Source organism: Colius striatus, chromosome Z, assembly GCF_028858725.1.
Source record: "Colius striatus isolate bColStr4 chromosome Z, bColStr4.1.hap1, whole genome shotgun sequence".
Lineage (NCBI taxonomy): Eukaryota > Metazoa > Chordata > Aves > Coliiformes > Coliidae > Colius > Colius striatus.
The window spans coordinates 14,291,287-14,312,900 of record NC_084790.1 but is presented as its reverse complement, the minus strand read 5'-3'; the positions used below and the strand labels follow the sequence as shown (position 1 = coordinate 14,312,900).

Genomic DNA, 21,614 nt, shown 5'->3' with positions numbered 1-21,614 from the left:
GAGAGCCTGCGGGCCGCAGAGCAGCCCCACAAGAGAGGCAGAGAGGAGCTGCAGCCTTTGGGATAAATGCGCGTTGGAGCAGCCCGTGCAGGGCTGCCGTGTGTGTGAGTTACCCCATGGATGTGCAGGGAAGACTGATGCAGAGCCCACCTGCCCTGAGGAGAGACAAATGGCAGAAGCTATCAGGGATAGACTGACTGAAACCCCCATTCCCTTCCCCCTGAGCTGTTCAGTGGGGGGAGGAGATAAAGACACCAGGATCAGGACTCTGAGCCTGGGAAGAAGGGAGGAGTAGGGAGAAGGTGGTCTTAAAGGGCTGGTCGGACTCTTCATTGCTGTACCACTCTGTGTTGTTTTGTGTTGGTTATGTTTTGGGGTTTTAAGGTTATGTTTTAGTTGGTGTTGGATTAAATTATTTTCTGTTTTCTTCCCCAAGCCGAGTAACCTGGTCTGTTTTGTCCTGAACCTTAAGCGGCAATTAAGCTCTCCCTGCCCTTTGGCAATCCTCAGGTCTTTGGTACTTGAGGCCAATTGTGGTCTTTTGTTCCCTGATGGGCCTAAATTACAATTTTTGACAGCTCCCAATTTTGGTAGCAAACTTAGTACACAGACTAACTGTTCTCAGTTGTTTTTGCATTGATAGTCTCAATTTCTTATCAATATTGATGGCTGGAATTTTCTTTTAAAATTACTCTTGAAGTCCCGATTTGAATGATTAAACCAAGACTCTGCAGTAAGTCACTGAAAGATCGGGGAAGAGCATCTAATGAAATCATGCCACATTTAAGCTTTAAATATAGTATTTTAACAGTATATTATTAAGAGAATTTTTTTTGGTTATATTTAGTAAGAATATTTTAGGGAAAAGCAGTTCATAGGCAAATAGCTGCTACCACACTACAGTAATTTACAAGCCCAGAAAAAGAACCTATACTTTGGTACAGGACTTCTTTCATTCAGGGTCTTAATCTTCCAGTCTTGTTTCTGAAATGAAGGTGCCTCTTGTAAGCTCATTCTTTAGTCTTCCCTTTTCATTGTAGCAAGAAACTCTGATTAGCACTAGATACAAATCAGAGAAATGATACGCCACAATATTCTTGATGCATCTTGATCCCACCATTCTTTCCTTCAAGATAGTGCCTTCATACCTGTGAAAAGACATGAAATGTTCCCTTTATTTTTCTAAGCTTTGCTTTGGAGAACTCTGCCAAAGACAGTTTTATTGAAACAAAGACTTTACATTTTGCTTGTATAGTGGAAAGATTAAATGAAAGGACTGAATTTGCTTTATGTCAAAATACAGAATGTTCATTTTATCTTCTGTGAGTCTGATGATTTTCAGAATACAAAATAATAAAAAACTTGTCCAAAGGAACCAAGGGCTTAACTTGAAACATGAGTGGTTACCTGCTAGTCCAACAGACATGATGAATGATCATGAGGATGGTTGACACAAATGTGTCCTGTAGTTGTGTCCTAGTTTCTGTTATACCATCAAGAAACTACTAATGTGCATGCAGAATGGTGTTTTTTACCTGTGATGTACTGCAGTGATGTGGAAGCTGAGCTGTTTAGCAGATCAAGTAGCAGTGCTAAAATAATATTGTGTGTATATAAATATGTATGTATATAGGCCCACTCACATACATTACCAAATTAAAAATCTAATAATGCATCACAAATACCATCTGATTTTCTTGTCTAAAATTAGTTTTGTGAATGAGCAATATTTATTTTAAAAAGAGAATGTGAGGATGACTTTGAGATTCTTTCTAGTCATGTTATGATATTTTGCTTGCACATCGCTTACTGTAGAGTTGACTGCTTCTGGGTAAATGATGTGATAGTTGATACCCATGCCAGAGTGCAATATGCATGTTTGAGAGAGGTTAGATGATGTAGATGACTATTTTAAAGTAGCCTCTGAAAATAAACACCTTTTATAATTTACCTTTGGCTTCCATAGAGTCCAGTCCTACTATGCTACCCCTCTATTTTTTTTTTTTTTTTTTTAATTTGTGCATTCTCTCAACTATCTAAGCATTTATATTGTGCCTATCACCATAGTAACTGCACACCTCAAAGTCTAAATTCCGTGACATGAGATCACTGAAAGCCTTGCTTGGAAGAAGTCTGAGTTATCGCACTGTAAAATAAAAAGTAGGGAAAACTAATATTGTCTCTCCCATAAACTTGAATCTTTACACAATGGGATTAAATCCAGTGCTTGTCCACACTTGTATATTCATTCTAATTTTATATGTAGCATCTTTATGAAACACAAATAACCGGTTACATAAAATGCAGCTCTGAACAGTATGATTTATCTTTAAATATACCTTCATAAATAGGCTATTCCAATCTGTAAACAGTACATTTGGATGTAATCTTGCACTTTGCACTGTCCTGTAGATTGTTTTAAACTGCACTTTATTGTTATAAAAGTTTTTATCTGTCATTGCTATGGAGAAGCCTATGGACCTGATCAAATGCTTCGTTCTATTCACGGTATTCAAGTTTAAGTCTTATGCACTGTTGAAAACCTACAATTTTCTAGGACTGTCCTTTTAGTGACTGATTGATCCTCATCTGTACTCTGAAGTTGCTCTGAAACTTAACAGATTTGAGCCTACACTTTCTTTGTGTAACCTGTTAAACATGAATGCTCTATGTTTTGTATACATGTAATGGTGTTTAGTAATTTATTTAATGCACAAATTAATAGTTTTCTCTTTATAGAATGCCATCATACATATTCACATTACCTGAAAAGAAACCAAATGTATGAGTCTACTGAGATCCACAGAGGCAGCTGGGTTTTGTAAATGTGAGGTCCCCAGGCACAAACCTCCATGCAAATACAGGTGCATAGATAGTGTGAGAGCCAGCGTAGTGAATCTGGTGCATCTGGATGGTGTGTTGAAGCTGCTCTTGTACATGCTGCACAGCCAACTTGTGTGTTGTACATGCACAGCAGGCTGCCAGATGTTTCAGAAGGAGCAAACACATGGTTGAAATAATCTCTTTCTGTATGCACAAAATGCATTATCAGTGTCAACAGTATCTGCAGGGTAATTCTCCATAGGTAAAATTTCATCCCTTCTGTTTCTATTTATGTTCCTCCTGCCTGGGAAATGTCTTTTAATACTGAGGTATTTTGTATTTCCTTGATCTTGAGCATGGTATTTGGCTCAGAGAGGCATTATTAGCCAAGCTGGGGGTTTGACAAAGAGAGTAAAATGTTTGCTGCCACATGTTGTTATATTTGGTTCACTGTTAACCGGGATGAAGATGGAAGAGGGATAGAGAAGTTCTAGGAAATTGAGTGATCTATTGCAAAGATATTAGCTGTAAGAGCTCCTGGATCACATTAGATAACCAGGCAGTTTTATACATGGGCAAGTCCTTCACTAGTCCCTTTGACTGTGAAACAGCTGTCTCACTAATGAGTACACTTTAAGCACCCATGGAAATTACAGGTGTGCATTTACTTAGAATAGTTTCTCACCTGTGTTAATCTAAGTTGGAAGAATTCTGTTTGCTACCTGTCTGTAACTTAGTGTGCAAGCTGTGCAAAATGAGGTTGTAAATGACCAGCCTTGTAAAATGGATGTAAAGGTGGATGACTGGAAGTTCTCCCCTCCTGTGTGTTCTATGGAACATACTGTGGGCAACATCTTCCAAGTAAGAAATGCTGTCAAAGAATGTAACACTATTTGGGTGAATAGCATTTTCTTGTTAAAACAAAAAGTCGTGGCAATGACAATTACAGGTGAGGCTTCTTGAAAGAAGGGCAAAAATATTTGAAGGGTGTGATGAGTGAGAAGGGACACCTAGCTTGTTCTTTTGCAAAGGTGAGGAAATTAGAGCCAGTGCACAATCTGCATTTCTGTAAGGAACTGGTAGCAGTTCCAGATGTGTTGTCCTCTGCTGATATCTAAGAAAAAAATTAAGCAAAGGAAAACTAGTTACTTGACACATCACTTCAGTCACACTATTGTATTCCACTGTAGAAGCTGCTTTGTTGCTTTGTATGTAGGAGCTTAAGAACAATAACTTAATGATAAGTATCATGAAAACTATTACTTTGATACACAGGGGAATATGTTAAGGATATAGTTTCAACTTCAGTCCATGTTTCATGACTAATATCTTAAAACATATCTTCGTAGGGCTGGCAACACTATGAGATGTGTTAAAAAATTAGTTGGTTTGTTTTGTTTTTTAAGTTTAATGTATCTTTTTAATTTAGAAGAGTTAAGGAACACTTTTTTCTCTCATTCTAATTTGCAGCACTACTTTACTGTTCTTTTTGGCCATGAAGGGCAGAAGCCACTGGAGCTCCGTTGTGAGGATGAAGTTGATGGAGATGAATGGGTAGAAGCAATTCACCAAGCTAGGTATGAAACCTGATTTTTAATCCTCGGCTTCATTTTATTGTATATAAATGATAATAGTTAAAAAATCTAAATTCACTCTCTAAATAGAAATAAATGTTACAGGGCATTAGATATGTATTCCTGGAGATTCAAGGGTGTTGTAGGAAAAAAAATGCCTTTACCATCCATGCTTGTATCACTATCTTTTATCATTCACAAGTGATTGTGTTCTAAATGAAATTAGTTCAAGAATAATACTCTTTATAGCCCTTAGGATTGCTAGAGCTAATGTGTGAAAAAGTAAGTGATATTCCAAATGAGTGTTTCTTGAAAGGTTTTATATAGAAACGAGGTCAAACCATTATGATGATAAAGTGTGACAAATAAAATTTTGACTTTGAAACTGAAGCCTTGAACAATAATCTTTCTTTGAGTAAAGGTCTTCAAGGTAAATGGACAAGGTATACATTATAATCTAAAAATCATCTAACTGAAGGTTTGTGAAACAATTTGCAGAGGCAAATATCTTTGCTGAAATGCACTTTCTCCATCCTCCTCTCATATACACTCACCTCAGCTAATCTACAGTGCCATGGTAACGCATAAGGAACCAGGCAGTTTCTGAATTGCTTAGGACATGAGCCATGTAAACAGAAGTGATTTTGATTTATAACTAAAAATGAGCACCACCAGCTAGTAGTTTTTAATTTAGAACTTGTGAAATGAGGCCCTGAAGCTTGAAGTCTTGTGTTGCCAGGGCTCTGCACATTCTTCTTAGCATTTATACCTAACTGAAGGAGGTCTCATCCTTTCTTGGAAAGCACCTGCTGAGTTGTATTAAGTTGCCTGGTAGCCCTGTAGAGGAATGCAGTATTTCATGTCTTGAGGGTATGAGGCTTTGAACTCTCAACCGATCTCAGGAGAGCATATCCACCAGTGGACAGTCTTATATTGTTGAGGGAAAAGGGAAGCATTACCTTGTCTCTGGGTCTGGGTCATTTTCTTTTGTGGAGTTCAGCTGAAAGCAAGTGAAGAAAGAGACATAACTTTTTGCTTTGTAGTAAAGGCATTTGAAGGAAGCAGAATCCTACAGCTCTTGTATTCTCAGGGTACTTTTCTTCTTGTCCTTTGCCTAATGTAAAAGGCATATAAGCAAGAAGAGCTCCATAATACTTTAAATTTTTGTCAGGGCAGTTCAGTCTGGAGGCATATCACATACCGATTTTCAAGGCAGAACTTAACAGATAATTAGGACAATGTTAACCAACACACAGTCAAAAATACTGACAATTTAAACTTGGTAAGAAGGTGCTCATGAGGTTCAAAGTCAGGCTGTCTGAATTTTGATTCCACCAGAAAGTTAGCAATGCAGTTTTCTGAAGGCAACTGGATGTCTGTTGTAAGCAAAATCAGCCTTTTTATGTCAGTCTCTTTTTTGACCTTTCCCCCTTTATTTGTGCCCTAATAGTATTGAACTGTGGACACCACAGTGAGGCATAGTCTCAGGGCCTACGTAATTTGAGAGATTTTCTTAATCTACTTTTCTACATAAGTCTCTAAATTTCTTGGAAAAATTTTCCAGGGGCTTGGACATAACTTTTCTTGTTCTAGAATTCTTTTCTTGAACAAAATATCAAGAAGTGACAAAAAAAAAAATCTGAAATTCAGTTGCTAAACATGGAGCATTGTATGTTGCTGTGGTTCTCTCATTGTTATGATACTTCTCTGTGTCATTTGATGCTGCTTTTATTTGCTTTATGTTGTGTCTACCAAAACAACTTGGAGTTGCATAAATACTTAAGTATTGAATATTTTACCAGAGATACATAACAAAGAAGTGAAAACAGTAGTTTTAGATTATTGCATAAGATTTTTTTCCTTTCACCTTACTTAAATAGTAATAAATAGTAATAGAACAAGTTTGCTTCAGGGATTAAATTTGCCTGTGTCATGATTTACACTTTTTTCTCCGAGTTTGCCTGTGTTTTTGACAAAATGGGATAAGCTTTTGCAACTTCTTCAGTGTTGCTGTTCATTTGAGGCTAGCCTAAGACATTCTGACCAGTCTGTCAGGTTTTTGTGTTGAATTGCTAAATGACATTTTGCATGGCCCTTAGAAGATAGATTTTGGTGTTATCTCTGGTGTTCTAGGTAAAATTTCTAGGAGGTATTGAGAATATTTCCCCTACCCTTAAATTGAAAATAGACCAGGGAACTCCTTTTCTGTGTGATTACGTTGTGAAATGGAAATATTTAATTACTTTCTGGAGGATCTCTTTCTCATGAGTAATCTGTTTTAGGTGAGACAAAATAGTTGAGGATTTTTTCCTTTTTTTTGTTTTCTTTTTTTTTCTTTTCTTAGCTTGACATATACAAAATCTAATTTTTGATTGCTTTTCATGACTTTTTTGCCAGATATGTGTTTGCAGCCATCAAGATCTCTTCTATATTTTGTTTATATGTCAAGTTATAAACAGATCATAGAAAAAAAAACCAGTTATGATGTTACTGCACCGCATGTGCTCCTATGGATGAATAAGTATTTCATCTGGATGCAAATTCATGATTAAAGAATTTGCTGCTGTTGTATTGTTTCTTGTAAGATTTCACTCTGGGTGGGATGTTATAGCTTATCATTTGAGCAGTACCTTGCCCACTCTGAGAGCTGACAGGTTCTTGCATGCTGCAGCTAGATGCCACATTGCTTGTGTTGCTATCCATAGTGTCCTGTCCTCATTTAAGAGATTTTTTGGCTTGTGAGGTTGCTACGGGATGTGGAGTTCAGTACATTTTAATGAGACTCCATTATGAGCTCCACATGCATACTTATTATTCATCTCTTTCCATTTTATTTGAATTCTCAGTGTTTCGAGTTCTCATTATTATCCAGGGTGGCATAAGAAGGTTTGCTTCTTCTGAGTTACATTTCTGAGCTGGAGGGTTTATTCCTGGCAAGTGCTGATTCCTTTGTCAATGACTGCTTGTGGAAGTCCAGAACTCAGTCTCTTATAAAAAGAAAGTGTTTCAGTCTGAATATACTGAAGTGGACTTTTCACCCTCTTACAAATTCTCCTATGGTTCTTTGGCTTTTTTTTTTTTAAATTTAACTCAAAAACTTTTAATGCTTTAAAAAAAAAAATGGATGCAGTATTCATTAAATTTCTCAGACTTTTCTACTTTAGCTTATTGGAAACTCTTAAGTGCTGAGGCTGTAGCTTCATGTATGCTTTAGTCCTGAATAAGCCCACATGGTTGCTGAAGGAAGCAACTGTCATTCTCATAAGTCAGCCATTCATTCCCACACCTTTACTAACCCTTTTTTCATGCAGGCACAAGTGTGATCTTATTTGGGAAACTGATTTGCACTAAAAGGCATTAGATTTTGTTTATTTTTTGCCAGCTTAGTTTTAATCTATTTCATTCCTCTGTGTCTGTTCACTGCACATCTACGCAACACACCTTTGTTCACTGCACAAGGGAAACGGTGATGCATGGGTGGGATGTGAGTGGGACCGTGAGTGCTTCTTTCATCTAGGTCACTGTTTAAAGTGTATGAGGAACCATTGCCCTCTCACCAGCTATTTTTAAAAAAAAAAAAAGGCTTGTTCTCAGATTTGTTGGCACACTTTACTTGCTAACGCTGGATGTATTTCATGTAGTATTTTGGAGGCACTTGTAAGCTCAGTATGGTAGCTCAGAGCAGCCTGGAAGCTCAGAGCAAATGCCTTGCTACTAATGTCTTGCTGTTGGAGATACTGCATGAAATGAGGTTTGATGCCATAATAACCACAATGCTGTAGTTTCCAGCTGGCTGAGAATGAGGTAGAGGGAATCTGGCTGAGAATGAGGTAGAGGGAATCTGAGTAATGCTTAAAACACGAGCAGAGCAATCTCATATCTGCCTTCCAAATAATGGCTAGCTAGGTCCACAAAACAGTGGCAGGGGTTGCCAGAGAAGGTGGCTTGATAGAGATGAGACTGCTGCTGCGCCCTGTGCCCAGATTGAACCAGAAATGAGCCTGGACATGTCATTCCAATGCAAACAATCACACATATGCACATATGAACACAGCTGACTGCACGGATCAGCACAGAGAGAAACATTCAGCACTCTTGTAGGCACAAATAGCACCAGCAGCCTCAACCCCCATGTTTCCCTCCCTGACTGATCAGGGTGAAGGTATGTTGGTGGAAAAATACATACAATACAAATATACAGTATGAGTCCCTCCAATAAGTAGCCCAGCCATGCAGCCTGTCCAGGAGCTGGTCTCGGATCCTCCATCTCGCCAGTTGCTGGCTGCTGGAAGTACAAGCCCCCAGTGCATACAGACTGTCTCCACTTGCTGGTACGCCGTCCTCATTACTTATAGATAGATATGAATCTCTCTGCTTCTCAGCAAACTGTGGATCACCTAGTGAGTGGCCTGTCATGGTTTAGCAAGGAGCTACTTTTGCTCGGTAACAGGGTGAGGTGGTTGCAGTGAAGACCCATTAAAGAGTTCTTGGACTTCCCCTGACTCCTGGGTTCAGACCCACCTCCGGCCCAGCTGGGCCAACCTGACACCTCTGCCATCAATATTTAAGAATGGGAATTTGAAGCGCTTGGGAGGAGGTGTAAGAGTGATACAAGATGGAGGGGACCATGTGGATGCCACAGCAAGGGAAGGAGGAAGGAAGGAGGAGCACCAGACCAGAGACCCCTCTGCAAGCTGTGGCAAGAATGCAAGCTGTGCCCCTGCAGCTCATGCAGGGCCATGGCAGGACTGAGAGCCACCATCAGCTCCGTGTGAGTGCACCTGGATGGGCTAGAGACTGTGTGAGGAGGCGGCCATGGCGCAGGCCATGCTGGAGAGCCTGCGGGCCACAGAGCAGCCCCACACGGGGGCCAGAGAGGAACTGCAGCCTTTGGGATGAATGCATGTCGGAGCAGCCCATACAGGGCCGCCGTGTGTGTGAAGGACCCTGCAGAACTGGTGCAGAGCCCACCTGCCCTGAGGAGAATCAAAAGCTAGGGCAGAAGCTATCAGGAATAGAGTGACTGAAACCCCCATTCCCTGCCCCCCTGATCTGTTCACTGGGATCAAGGCTCTGAGCCTGGGAAGAGGGGAGGGGTGGGGAGAAGGTGGTCTTAAAGGGCTGGTTGTATTCTTCATCGTTGTACCATTATGTGTTGTTTTGTGTTTGTTATGTTTTAGCGTTTTATGGTTGTGTTTTAGTTGGTGTTGGATTAAATTATTTTCTGTTTTCTTCCCCAAGATGAGTAGCCTGGTCTGTTTTGTCTCAGATCATAAGCGGCAATTAAGCCTTGCCTGCCCTTTAGCAATTCTCAGGTCTTTTGTACTTGAGGCTTTTATCCCTTGATGGTCCTAAACCATGACATGGCCTAAGACATTTAGTCTATTCCAATAACTGGCCCTGGATCTCCTGTACTTTCAGTTCCCTTACACACCCACACCACACACACAGTGATGCACTGTGGATCTGTGCACAGGTCCCGCAACCTTGCACAGATAAACACGTGCCAAGACCCAAACACCGTGGATCTCTCCAGTAACTGCCTTGCACACTCAATCTAGCTGGTAATTAACCCTTGGATGTTCTCATCTCCATCTGTGACAGGAGTGCATATGTGCAAGTGAGTTCATCAGTCAACCACCTAATCTCATGGTCTTCCCAACCCAAAGCTGGATTGGATCTTCCATGCTCTCTAGTAGCCAAATCACAGAGTTTCTGATAATGTAACCTAGACCTACTGCAACTTCAACACCTGGCTTACTAGGGATTAATCTCGCTCATCAGCTAGGTGGGCTTGACAGTGGCTAGTGATCACACACACTGACATACACACCCAGATGATGCATACACACTCCTGCCTGGAGTGTGAGTTGCTCTCACTGCAAACACACAGGGACTTTCTGGGTCCCAACTCAAATAGCTAGCATGTAGAACTGTATAGATGGAGATGTGGAGTCCCTTCATCAAGAAAAGCAGTTAAGAGAGGAGTTTAATGAGAAGACAGGATAGACTGTGCTAAATAGGTGCAGAACATGGATAGACAAGTGTACTAATAAGTCTGTTGCACAATTGTAAAATGTTCTTCCCTGTATCCCATAGTAAGTTTTGCACCTCTGTGGTTTGTAAAACCTTTGTCAGCGTGAAAGGTGATGGGAAACACATATCTCAGTGCTGCTTCACAGAGCTTCAAAAAGCTTCTTAAGCCCCTTGAGACAGACACAAAACTTCCTAAGCAGTGATGGTTATACTGGTAATTATGGCCGTTCAGTAGAAAAGCATGGTAGCTATGTTCTAAGGGAATATTTGAAATCCCACCAATCACACTGTCTGAAGTTCATAACAGCTCTGTAAAGCCTGAGCTTATGCAGTGAGGAGTGTCCTTTCCATTGTATTTGGTTTGTGCTTCATGGCTGCTGTTGAATTCTCTCTATTTTGCATAATGGGATAAGGTGCCTTTCTGCTCCAATTTGTTGGCTAAAGAGATGTGTTCTAAGGATTATCTCATTTTCACACAAGAAGGATAACACTTCCATCCCTGCACACCCCTGCTCATAGAGTAAGCCATTCCTCAATTGTCATGTTTTGGGTGCACAAAATGTCTTGTAGTTGTTGGGCCCACCCTTCTGAAAAACTTTCTCATCCATTTGGTATTTCCTCATCTCAATTAAAAGGATCTTACAGTAAAAATCATTTGGGGTGTGGACTTTTCATGTTTCCTCATGTATCACACCATCCTACACCCATAGCTTTCTAAACAGTCATCCATGTGTGTCTGAAAGCTTCCCTTAATTTTGCATCTTCTGGTAAACCTTCTGAGAGCCTGTAGCTCTCACAGACATAGTTGTCCTTTGATATCTCATATAGGAGCTCATCAAAGGTTAGTCATACTTGGGTACAGGTGGTCTCCCAAGTCACCTTGGTTAGAGTCATAGGGATGAATTACTGAAGTTCTCTTGCAGCTTTTACAGCTGTCAATCTTCTTGTGGCTGTTAATATGCCTTTAGACTTAAAAACTTCTCTGAAAGCTGTTCCTCCTCTGTTAAGGAGTCCTACAGCTGTTAGAAGGTAGTTAGTATGTGCAGATATAGGCAATTTCTTTTGTCTTCCAAGCCCCCAAAGGACACATCGCCTGATTTTCATAAAGAGTTGATTAGATTGTGCACTTTGCCTTTCAAAAGGATAATTTACTATGAACATAAAGTGTTCTAAGATCCAATGCCTGGTTCTTCCAGTTGCCTGAGCAGCTTTAGTACAATTAGCATAGAGTGATCAATGAAATGTAACTCCAGTCTGAATTGAATACAAAATTCAATTGTATTTGCTGGTAATGCTACTGGAACCTTTATCTCAGTTTACTACCACAACAAGGAGACCCTAATAATGAGACATCGGTTAAACTTTCTCCAGTTTTCCTAAATTTTCTGAGCATGTCATTTCTCATGAGCCTAAATGATGCATTACTTTTCTCAGGACTGTCTTAATTTCTTCCTGTCTCTGTGTTGTAGGTAGTAGTCAATAAGAGCTTAAGTTTCTTGAAATATTGTGTTTGAGTCCAATAATAGTAGGAAATAGGTATGGCTTCAGCTTTCAGGGTGCTCTATCTTTGAGTGTTTTTTATATATTATAAATTTATAGAACTGCTTCTCTCAATAACATGTTAATACCAAATCACAGAAAGATGTGGTTTTCAGCAGTTGTTTCTTTTTATTAAACAATATCCAAGACAGAGAACTAGATCTAGGCTGGCTGCTTACAAGTTGTTTTATGCATTTTTCATCTTCCTTTAACATTTGAACACTTACGTACAACTTTCTATAACAAAGGATTTTGTATAGATGTGTAATCATGTCAGTACTGAAACCTTGCCGGACTGAAAATCAGGCTCCTGGCATTATGCTGAATATACAGGTTAGCACTTAAAGCATGATGATCTTTAACTCACACACACAAAGAGATGTATGAAAAGCACTTTTGGAAGTATGTGTTTATTAAAAAATCCCGTGATTTTTCTTTCCTAGAACAAGTAGCAGTTTTGAGCAGAAATATGGATAGCCTATTCTCAGTAAATGTAGGTGTACATAGGCTTTTCAAAATAAGTCTTCATACTGCTAATTATGGAAGTAAAGGAAATATTGTTTGATTTTCAGGCTGAGAGACATTTTAGATGGCCAAAGCCACTAACAAGGTAAAACACTCTAGGTACATCTCAAAAGAACAAAAAATTTCAGTTTGCCATAGCAAAGATCTTGTTCTCTGATAAAGCAAGTCTGTGGAAGTCTGGCTTAATGCATTTAAAGAAGCTGAAAAACCTACATGAATTTTCTTCACCTAAAGGAGGAAAATTAAAATATTAAAAAAAAAAACAGAAAAGAAGAATAACATCATATATAATAGTGTCTTAAGTCAGCTCTGACTGCAGCTGCTGTTTGTGATTCTGTGTCCTGCTATTTTTCTCAGTCTTGAGTAAGAGCAATGCCAAATCTGCCAAATTCAGAATTGGAAACATTTAGTAGCAGAAGTTGAAGAAAATATTCAAAAGGATAAATAGAAGAAAGGTGTTGTCACCCATCTATATCCAGGTTTAGGTAGAAGAGACTTTCTATTAAACATAGATCAAGATGGTGCTTCAGGCACTAAGGAATGCTTTTTCATCATTGTAACATCTCTCATTGTAAACAACTACTGCTAACTGTGTTTCTGGCTCAGATACTTTTTCTCACGTGCCTTCTAGGGTGCAAAGAGATTGAGTACTGTAGTTTCTGAAAAAAATAAAAAGGAGTCTCACAAAACCAGAAAGATTATTACTGAACAATTTGAAAAAATTGAATATCATACTATATTACTGTTTATTGCAGAATTGAGATACATTGTTTTCTTTATGACAGATTTTTTATGTATGTTGTTTTACCTTTTTTTCCATTTATTGTTTACAATTTCAGTAGTTACAATACAACGATAAATGCAACAGAATTAAATTCACTTCTTGTTTTTATAATCTATTCAACAAGGGAAAACTTTTGCTTTATGATAGCTGTGGGAAATCATTCTAATTATTTTAAAACTTAAGCTTGGTTTTCAGGTTAGGTGTTGAATGTAGTAGCTGTACTCCATATTGCCCCCCTCCAGTATATAAGAAGTCAGCCCCTGTTTCCACCTCTCATAGATGGCTGCTTTCTGCCTGAGTTGTCCCAGCAGATCCTTACTCATCCACGGAGGCCTTCTACCTCCTTTTCCTCTTTCTTGCGCATTGGGACACACTGATCCTGGGCTCAGAGGAAGTGGTACTTGAAGACTGAACAGCTCTCTTGGGCATTTCTGTCTTCTAGAATCATATCCCAGGAGATCCGTCCAAGCAGGCGTTTGAAGAGGCCAAAGTTAGCTTGCTTGAAATCCAGGGTCACAGTCCTGCGTTGTGTTCTGCCTCTTCCACACAGGATCTTGAACTCTACCATCTCATGGTTGCTGCAGCTGAGGTTGCCTCCAACCTTTGCATCCCCAACCAGGCCCTCCTTACTTGTCAGTACCAGGTCCAGCAGCACACCCCTTCTTGTTGGTTCATAGAATCATACAATCATAGAATGGTAGGGGTTGGAAGGGACCTTCAGAGATCATCTAGTCCAACCCCCTTGCAGAAGCAGGTTCACCTAGATCAGGTCGCATAGGAACATGTCCAGGTGGGTCTTGAAAACCTCCAAGGAAGGAGACTCCACAACCCCTCTGGGCAGCCTGTGCCACTGCTCCGTCACTCTCACAGTGAAATAGTTTTTTCTTATGTTTAACTGGAACTTTTTGTGTTCCAGCTTCATCCCATTACCCCTTGTCCTGTTACTATCTACCATAGAAAAAAGGGATGCCCTAAACTCCTGATACCCACCCTTTAGATATTTATGAATGTTAATAAGATCACCCCTCAATCTCCTCTTCTCCAGACTAAACAGCCTCAATCTTTCCACGTATGAAAGATGTTCCAGTTCCTTGATCATCTTGGTGGCCCTGCGCTGGACCCTCTCCAGCAGTTCCCTGTCCCTCTTGAGCTGAGGAGCTCAGAACTGGACACAGGACTCCAGATGAAGCCTCACCAGGGCAGAGTAGAGGGGAAGAAGAACCTCCCTCGACTTGCTGGCCACACTCTTCTTGGTGCAGCCCAGGATGCCATTGGCCTTCTTGGCCACAAAGGCACATTGCTGGCTCATATTTAGTTTATTATCAATCAGGACTCCCAGGTCTCTCTCTGTAGAGCTACTCTTCAGCAGTTCGACCCCCAGCCTCTACTGGTACATGGGGTTGTTCCTTCCCAGATGCAGGACTCTGCACTTGTCCTTGTTGAACCTCATGAGGTTCCTCTCAAGCTGGGCAAGATCCTGCTGAATGGCAGCACAGCCTTCTGGGGAATCAGCCAGTCTTCCCATTTTGGTGGCATCAGCCAACTTGCTGAGGGTACACTCTGTCCCCTCATCCAGGTCATTGATGAAGATGTTGAACAAGACTGGCCCTGGAGTCAATCCCTGTGGACCTCCACTGGTCACAGGCCTCCAACTCAGTTCTGGGCTATTGATCACCACCCTCTGGGCTCTGTCATTCAGCCAGCTCTCAATCCACCTCACTGTCCACTCATCCAAGCCACACTGCTTGAGCTTTCTGATGAGGATGTTGTGGGAGACAGTGTCAAAAGCCTTGCTGAAGTCAAGGTAGATGACATCTGCTGCTCTCCCCTCATCTAGCCAGCCGGTTTTGCACTCACTAAAGGCTATCAGGTTAGTCAAACAGGATTTCCCCTTGGTGAAGCCATGTTGACTCCTCCTGATAACCATCTTTTCTTTCATATGTTCAGTGATAAAATTCAGGATAAGTTGTTCCATCATCTTTCCAGGGATGGAGGTGAGGCTGACCAGCCTGTAGTTTCCTGGGTCATCTTTCTTGTCCTTTTTGCAGACTGGAGTGACATTGGCCTTTCTCCAGTCCTCAGGCACCTCACCTGTCCTCCATGATTTTTCAGAAATGATAGAGAGAGGCTTAGCAATCACATCAGCCAGCTCCCTCAGCACTCAAGGATGCATCCCATCAGGACGCATTGACTTATGAGCCTTAATCTTGGCCAACAAGTATTTAACCTCTTCCTCTTCCACCCAGGGCAAGTCCTCTGCTGTCCTGGCCATCCTGTTATCCTTGCCAGACTGGGCTTCCTGAGACTGAAGCAAAGAAAGCATTCAGTACTTTGGCCTTCTCTGCATCCTCAGACACCAGGGCACCCTCAGCATTTAGCAGCGGGCCTACATTACCCCTGGCCATGCTTCTGCTGCTGATGTACTTGAAAAATGCCTTATTGCTGTCCTTAACATCCCTGGCTACATTTAATTCTAGAAGGGCTCTAGCCTTCCTAGTTGCACCCCTGCATGCCCTGGCAATGTTCCTATACTCTTCCCAAGAAGCCAGCCCCTGTTTCCACCTCTCATAGATGGCTGCTTTGTGCCTGAGTTGTCCCAGCAGATCCTTGCTCACCCATGGAGGCCTCCTACCTCCTTTTCCTCCTTTCTTGCGCATTGGAACAGGTTCCTCGATCATCTGTGACAGGAAGTTGCCGTCAACAATCTGTAGGAACTTCCTGGACTGTGTGTGCTTGGCTGTGTGGCTATTCCAGCAAATATCAGGGTGTTTTAAGTCCCCCATGAGGACCAGGGACTGTGATTGTGAGGCAGTTCTCAACTGTTCACAGAACACCTCATCCACATCCTCCTCCTGATCTGGTGGCCTGTAGCAAACTCCTACAACCATATCACCTGCCTTGCCCTGCCCATTAATTTTCACCCATAAGCACTCCACCCACTACTCATTCCCACCCAGGCACAGTTCAGTACACATTAATTGCTCTCTCACATAGAAAGCAACTCCACCTCCACACCTTGTCAGTCTGTCTTCCCTAAACAATCCATAGCCCTCCATGGCTGTGCTCCTCTCATGGCAGCTGTCCCACCATGTCTCTGTGACTGCAATGAGGTCGTAGCCCTGCATCGCACCCACATCTCCACCTCCTCCTGCTTATTCCCCAGGCTGCGTGCATTGGTGTAGAGGCACTGCAGGTTTCCCTGGACAGATGCACAGGTTTCCCTGAACAGATGCACAGGTTTCCCTGGACTTATGCAGGAGGATCTTCTCTGATTTGGCTCTCCCTGAGGGTGGTCAGCCTTCTGCATCTCAGCCCAGTGTGCAGATGAAGAGCATTTATCATTGCATTCCCTGTCCTGCCCTGTTTCCCAGCTAGAGATGACAGCTTGTTCTGTTTTGCTTCTCCTCCCACCCCCCAAGTCCCTTAGTTTAAAGACCTCTTTATTAAATTTACTAGTCTAACTCCCAGATAATCCAGTGCCTTTATGGGAGAGATGAATTCCATCCTGTCCTATCAAGCTATAGTCCCCAAGGAAGGATCCATTGTCAAAGTACCCAGAGTCTTCCCGCCAGCACCAGCCTCTCAGCCAGGAGTTCACTTGGCTGATTTTTCCATTGCAAACTCCTCCTTTATCTCTAGTGAACAGGATGAAGGAGAAAATAATCTCAGTCCCTCTACCTTTTACCTGCTTCCCCAAGGATTTAAAATCCATTTGGATCCTGGAGATGTCATGCCTCATGACATCATTCATACCTAGGTGGAACACAAGTAGGGGGTAGTAGCCTGCATCCCTGACGAGCTGTGGTACTCTCTCGGCCACATCCCTGATCTTGGCCCCAGGCAGGCAGCACACCTCTCTTGACTCCCTACCTGCTCCACAGATGGGTCTCTCAGTGCCCCTTAGCAGTGAGTCACCCACAACAAGCACCCTTCGCCTCTTCCCGCGATGTCCATTACCTACTGCAGGTGGAGCAGCTGATGGGTTGTTTAGTGGGTTTTCCCGTTTTTGAGCTTGCTCATCGAAGTCCCTTGTCACCAGTGCCTCATACTTATTTGTAGTGGGCACTCTGGAAGGAGGGCTTTGAAGACGAGCCTTTGTCTTTCTTTTTTTTGTAACCAGGGTCCATGACTTATTGGATTCACTGGAGGCTTGCACCTAATTGCAGAAGCCTCCATCTATCTCCACTTCTTCCCCTCTAATACTACAGACCTTACTCACAGTTTTCTACAGCTCTTCCACCAGGTGCTGCAGTTCTTGAACTTGAGGGCACCTATTACACATTTTTGCCTCAGAGGCATAGGTCCCTAAACAATCTAAACACTCCCTGCAATCCACCTGGACCCAAGCTTCTCTACTAACCAGCTCTATCTGGGTGGATGCATTAACCTTCACCTGGGTTTTGTCCATCTGTGCCTTAGCTTTAGTCCTTAGGCAAATGCTCACCATTTTGCTAGGTTGAAGCTGAAGCTGGGGCACTTCTCTGACTTCTGCTTCTCTAAACGGGCCGTGGGGTTGTTCCCTGCCCATCCTCCCTGCTCGTCCTGCCTGCGTGAACTCCCCTAACTGCTGCTCCACACCTGGGTGCTGCGTCACTCCCTGTTTGCCAGCCCTGTTCTCCGCGCTCCTGGTCGCTCACGCTCCCTGGGGAACGTTTAAATCCCCCATGGTTGCTGCGGCTCTGCCTCCCAGCAGGACTGTCCCCCTCACGAGAGCTTCCTGGTCCTGGCAGCTCTCCTCACTTTTCCTCCACTCCCCATACTCCAGGAACCCCCGGATTACCTCAATCAGCCACACAGCCATGAATAAACGAGCCTTGCCTCCGCTTTGTTTACCGCTGATGAAAGAAATGAAATAGAAAGAAATGTCAAAGATGTGCAATCAAAAAATTTCTTCTGTCTGATGGTGTCATAACTTGACTGCGGAAAAAGATGTGACAGTGCAAATTTTCAATGATAAATCACAAAAAAGTAGGAGATCTCTTGTCAAAGATTTATAGCATATGTGTTTTGGGCAGTTTGGTCTTAATCTTGTAAAATTGTTTAACTCACAGAGTAGCAAGCTTCCTGAAACCTAGGTAAAGAGGCAGTATGTGTCTGTAGATATTGCTGAATCAAGGCCAAGAAACAAGCACATCATAGAAGTGTGAATTTTCTGCATATTTAGTTTATTTTTTATGTCAGAGAGACTGAATCATGTGAAGGAACAGCCTGCAAGACTGTTGAATAGGAAGGCACTGATTTCTCCTTTACCTGAAACTGGGAATGATACTTCCGGTATGATGCTTGTTGCTGCTTTGATTGTGATATCTAAAGTACTAAGGATACTGTCATTTTTCAGAAAAATACAAATCAATGGCAGTTTTCTGCCCAAGTTCTAAAAGACAGAAGTCATAGTTTCTGTGTCTAATTAGAATAAATACATTTATTTGAGTAATTTCAGACTGGCCTGAACAATTAAATAGGTGTCAGAAAACTAAAATGACAGTTACAATGGCAGTACTTCCATAAAGAGATCTGACAGGTGGAGAGAATTAGAAAGAGTTCTGATGAAGTGCCAGATGCTCCTGCCATGTCCTCCCAAAAGATGGGAAAAGCAGCTGTTAAATAAAATAAATTGAATTAATTGAATCCTTAGACTTAGTCTGAGAATTTGAAGGTCACAAAAAAATAAGTTCCATTGTCTTGTTCTTGGTAAGTGGATACTAGGAAACTGGGTACTGGCAGTGTCTGTGTCTGAAAAGGATGCTGAACATTATAAATTTGAATGACATGATTGAGCTATTCCTTATATACAAAGTCAAACAAATACAGTTTTACAGGTTTCTTGTTATTAGTGCAATATTTATTCTGTCAATATCTCATAAGGGGATATGGAAGATGGCGTTTGGCCATTTTTACTAACAAACTTTTTCTCTTTCAGTTATTCAGATATTCTGATTGAAAGGGAGGTGTTAATGCAAAAGTACATTCATCTCGTCCAGATTGTGGAGACTGAAAAGATTGCAGCCAACCAGCTTCGACATCAGCTTGAAGATCAAGACACGGAAATTGAACGACTTAAATCTGAGGTATGTGCCAGAGCCATCAAGCCATCATTGAATTATAACATTTTGCTGTGTGCATTGCAGTCATATTCAGTATTGCTCTACTATTTGTGAAAATAATAGAACCTAGTAAGGTTAATATGTAATAGTCCTTCTGTTGACTAAACATTTTTATTAGAAGTAATGAAGAATGTTAACTGATTGGATTACTTTGTCAGATACTTTAAGATGACACATTGTTTTGCAGTGTGGGTGCCATTGATTGCAATATTTCCTGTCTTCACAGGAGCAGTTTGATTCTTGACAATATTGTCTTTTTTTTTTTTGCAACAGTATTGAGAACTATTCCAAACTTCTCTGTTTCATTGAATGCTAAAAATTCTCTCGCGGTCCTCAGCTGATAACGTCTGAAAGGCACACTAGATTTCCAGAGGAGAACTGGCTCTCTTCTGGTCCTTCTCTGTCTCAATCAAGAGCCTTGCTCGTTTTCAAAGAACTGTGTCAATGTCCCTGTGTCCAAATATGCACTTGTACAGAATGCTGTGCAGCTTTAACAGTCTTGAAGAAGGGAAAAATAATTTTCTGTTAGTTCTGTAGCTAAAAGAGGTCATTAACTTGAGAAGCATTTAACAAAAGATTGTTTTTGTCAGATTATAGCTCTCAATAAAACAAAAGAAAGAATGCGTCCTTATCAAGGCAACCAGGAAGATGAGGATCCAGATATAAAAAAAATTAAAAAGGTAAACATGCACTTTTCTGCACTTAAGGGGAGAAGGGTGGGCTAAGGCATGTACTTCTGTACTTTGACTAGTTTTGTCTATTTTTATTTTCATTAAGTATAATCAAATACCATGATTCTATTTTCTCTGCTCCTACTTAAGTCTCTTAAATTTCATCAACTTCCTGTGTTTCAGCACCACATTTATCCCGTGATATATTTGTTACTTAAGCATTCATTTTCACTTGCAAGGTATATATTCAGTTTCTTAAGGAAGTTTGGACATTACATTAAGTCATGGGCTATGTCATGTGGGAATCAAGTATATAGTGCCTTTATAGTCCTTTCTTATTAAAAATGTTTATGAAGATATAAGAGGATGACTTGTATTCTGTCACTGCAGCTGGCGTACAAATATTGAAAATGCAGATTTGAAAATGCAGTGTTGTAGGTTGTCAGCAGTCTCTTTGATGGTGATTATTCCAGGATACTATGGCCAGTGTTTTTAGTAACAGGAACGGAATTGTCCTAGTCTGTATGGTGTTTACATGTGCAGCTTTTGGTAATATTGCTTAAGGCTGGATATAACCAGCCTCTAGAACTGTGCCCATCACTAGCTCTCACAAATCCTAATGCACAGGCATGAATGGAGTTCAGGGAACTGATATTCCTGTATGGATTTTCCTTTTCATGTAGGTTAAACATTGTAATAGAATTTCAAAATGTCTCTTAGTAGAAGGAGTAATTCACTGCATTCATCTTTGTTGTTTTAACAGTTGAGACCTTTTTAAAAAGTTGTTTACTCAGAGTAAATAATGACCAGCAAGATTTTGCATTTCTCTTTCAAGATGAATAATCTTCCCATCAAGATTGGGGCAAAGACACTGAAATTTTCTGTGACCAGATTTAGACCTTTTCTCTAATCTTGTAGTCCACTTGTAACTACAATGGATATTATGTTTAAGTAGATTTTTCCATGACACAGAGATACTTTTTAAAAATGCCAGAAGTTTGCCCTTCTTAGCTGGTAGTATTGCTGGTCTAGGTGTCTGGCACTAAGCAGTGTATTGATATTTAGCTTTAAATACATATGCTAAGTAGTATATATTCAAAACAGAAAGCAAACTGAGTTTGAGAACTATTTTAGAGCAACAATGGCATTGAGTCTGTCTTGAAAAGTGTTACCTGTAAGCATGTCACAGTGCTTTTGAGAGTATTAGAGAAATGTATATGGAGAGGTAAAGCGATTTTAAAAAAACTGCACAGTGTGTAGCACAGCTGTGCCACCAGGAAGAGTGTGTACAAAGGAACAACATTTGAGCTTGCAGTAAGAAGTAGCTTGATATGTATGTGATATTTTTTTAATTTATTTCCTGGCAACAAATATGACCAAGGGATTGTAGGAATTTCATTAACAGGCAGACAACTAAAAAAAGAGTAATTCAGGAACAATTATAGATCAATAAGGGCACCAGACTTTTTTTTTTTTTTTTTATTTCTATAATGAGTAGCTTATGGTAAGTTGTGTAATATTTTTTCTTATTCTCCTTTTCTGCTTGGTCCGTTTTTAG

General features: G+C 40.9%; 1 protein-coding gene across 3 annotated transcripts in view; it reads left to right on the top strand.

Moving 5' to 3' along the window:
• The window catches only part of RASGRF2 (Ras protein specific guanine nucleotide releasing factor 2), a 142,705-nt gene that overhangs the window by 47,369 nt on the left and 73,722 nt on the right, over positions 1-21,614 (top strand). For all 3 annotated transcript variants that reach the window (XM_062017545.1, XM_062017544.1, XM_062017546.1), the window contains 3 exons: positions 4,294-4,400; positions 19,202-19,349; positions 19,976-20,065. In XM_062017545.1, coding sequence (XP_061873529.1) covers positions 4,294-4,400; positions 19,202-19,349; positions 19,976-20,065 — 345 coding nt within the window. The remainder of the gene's footprint in view (positions 1-4,293; positions 4,401-19,201; positions 19,350-19,975; positions 20,066-21,614) is intronic.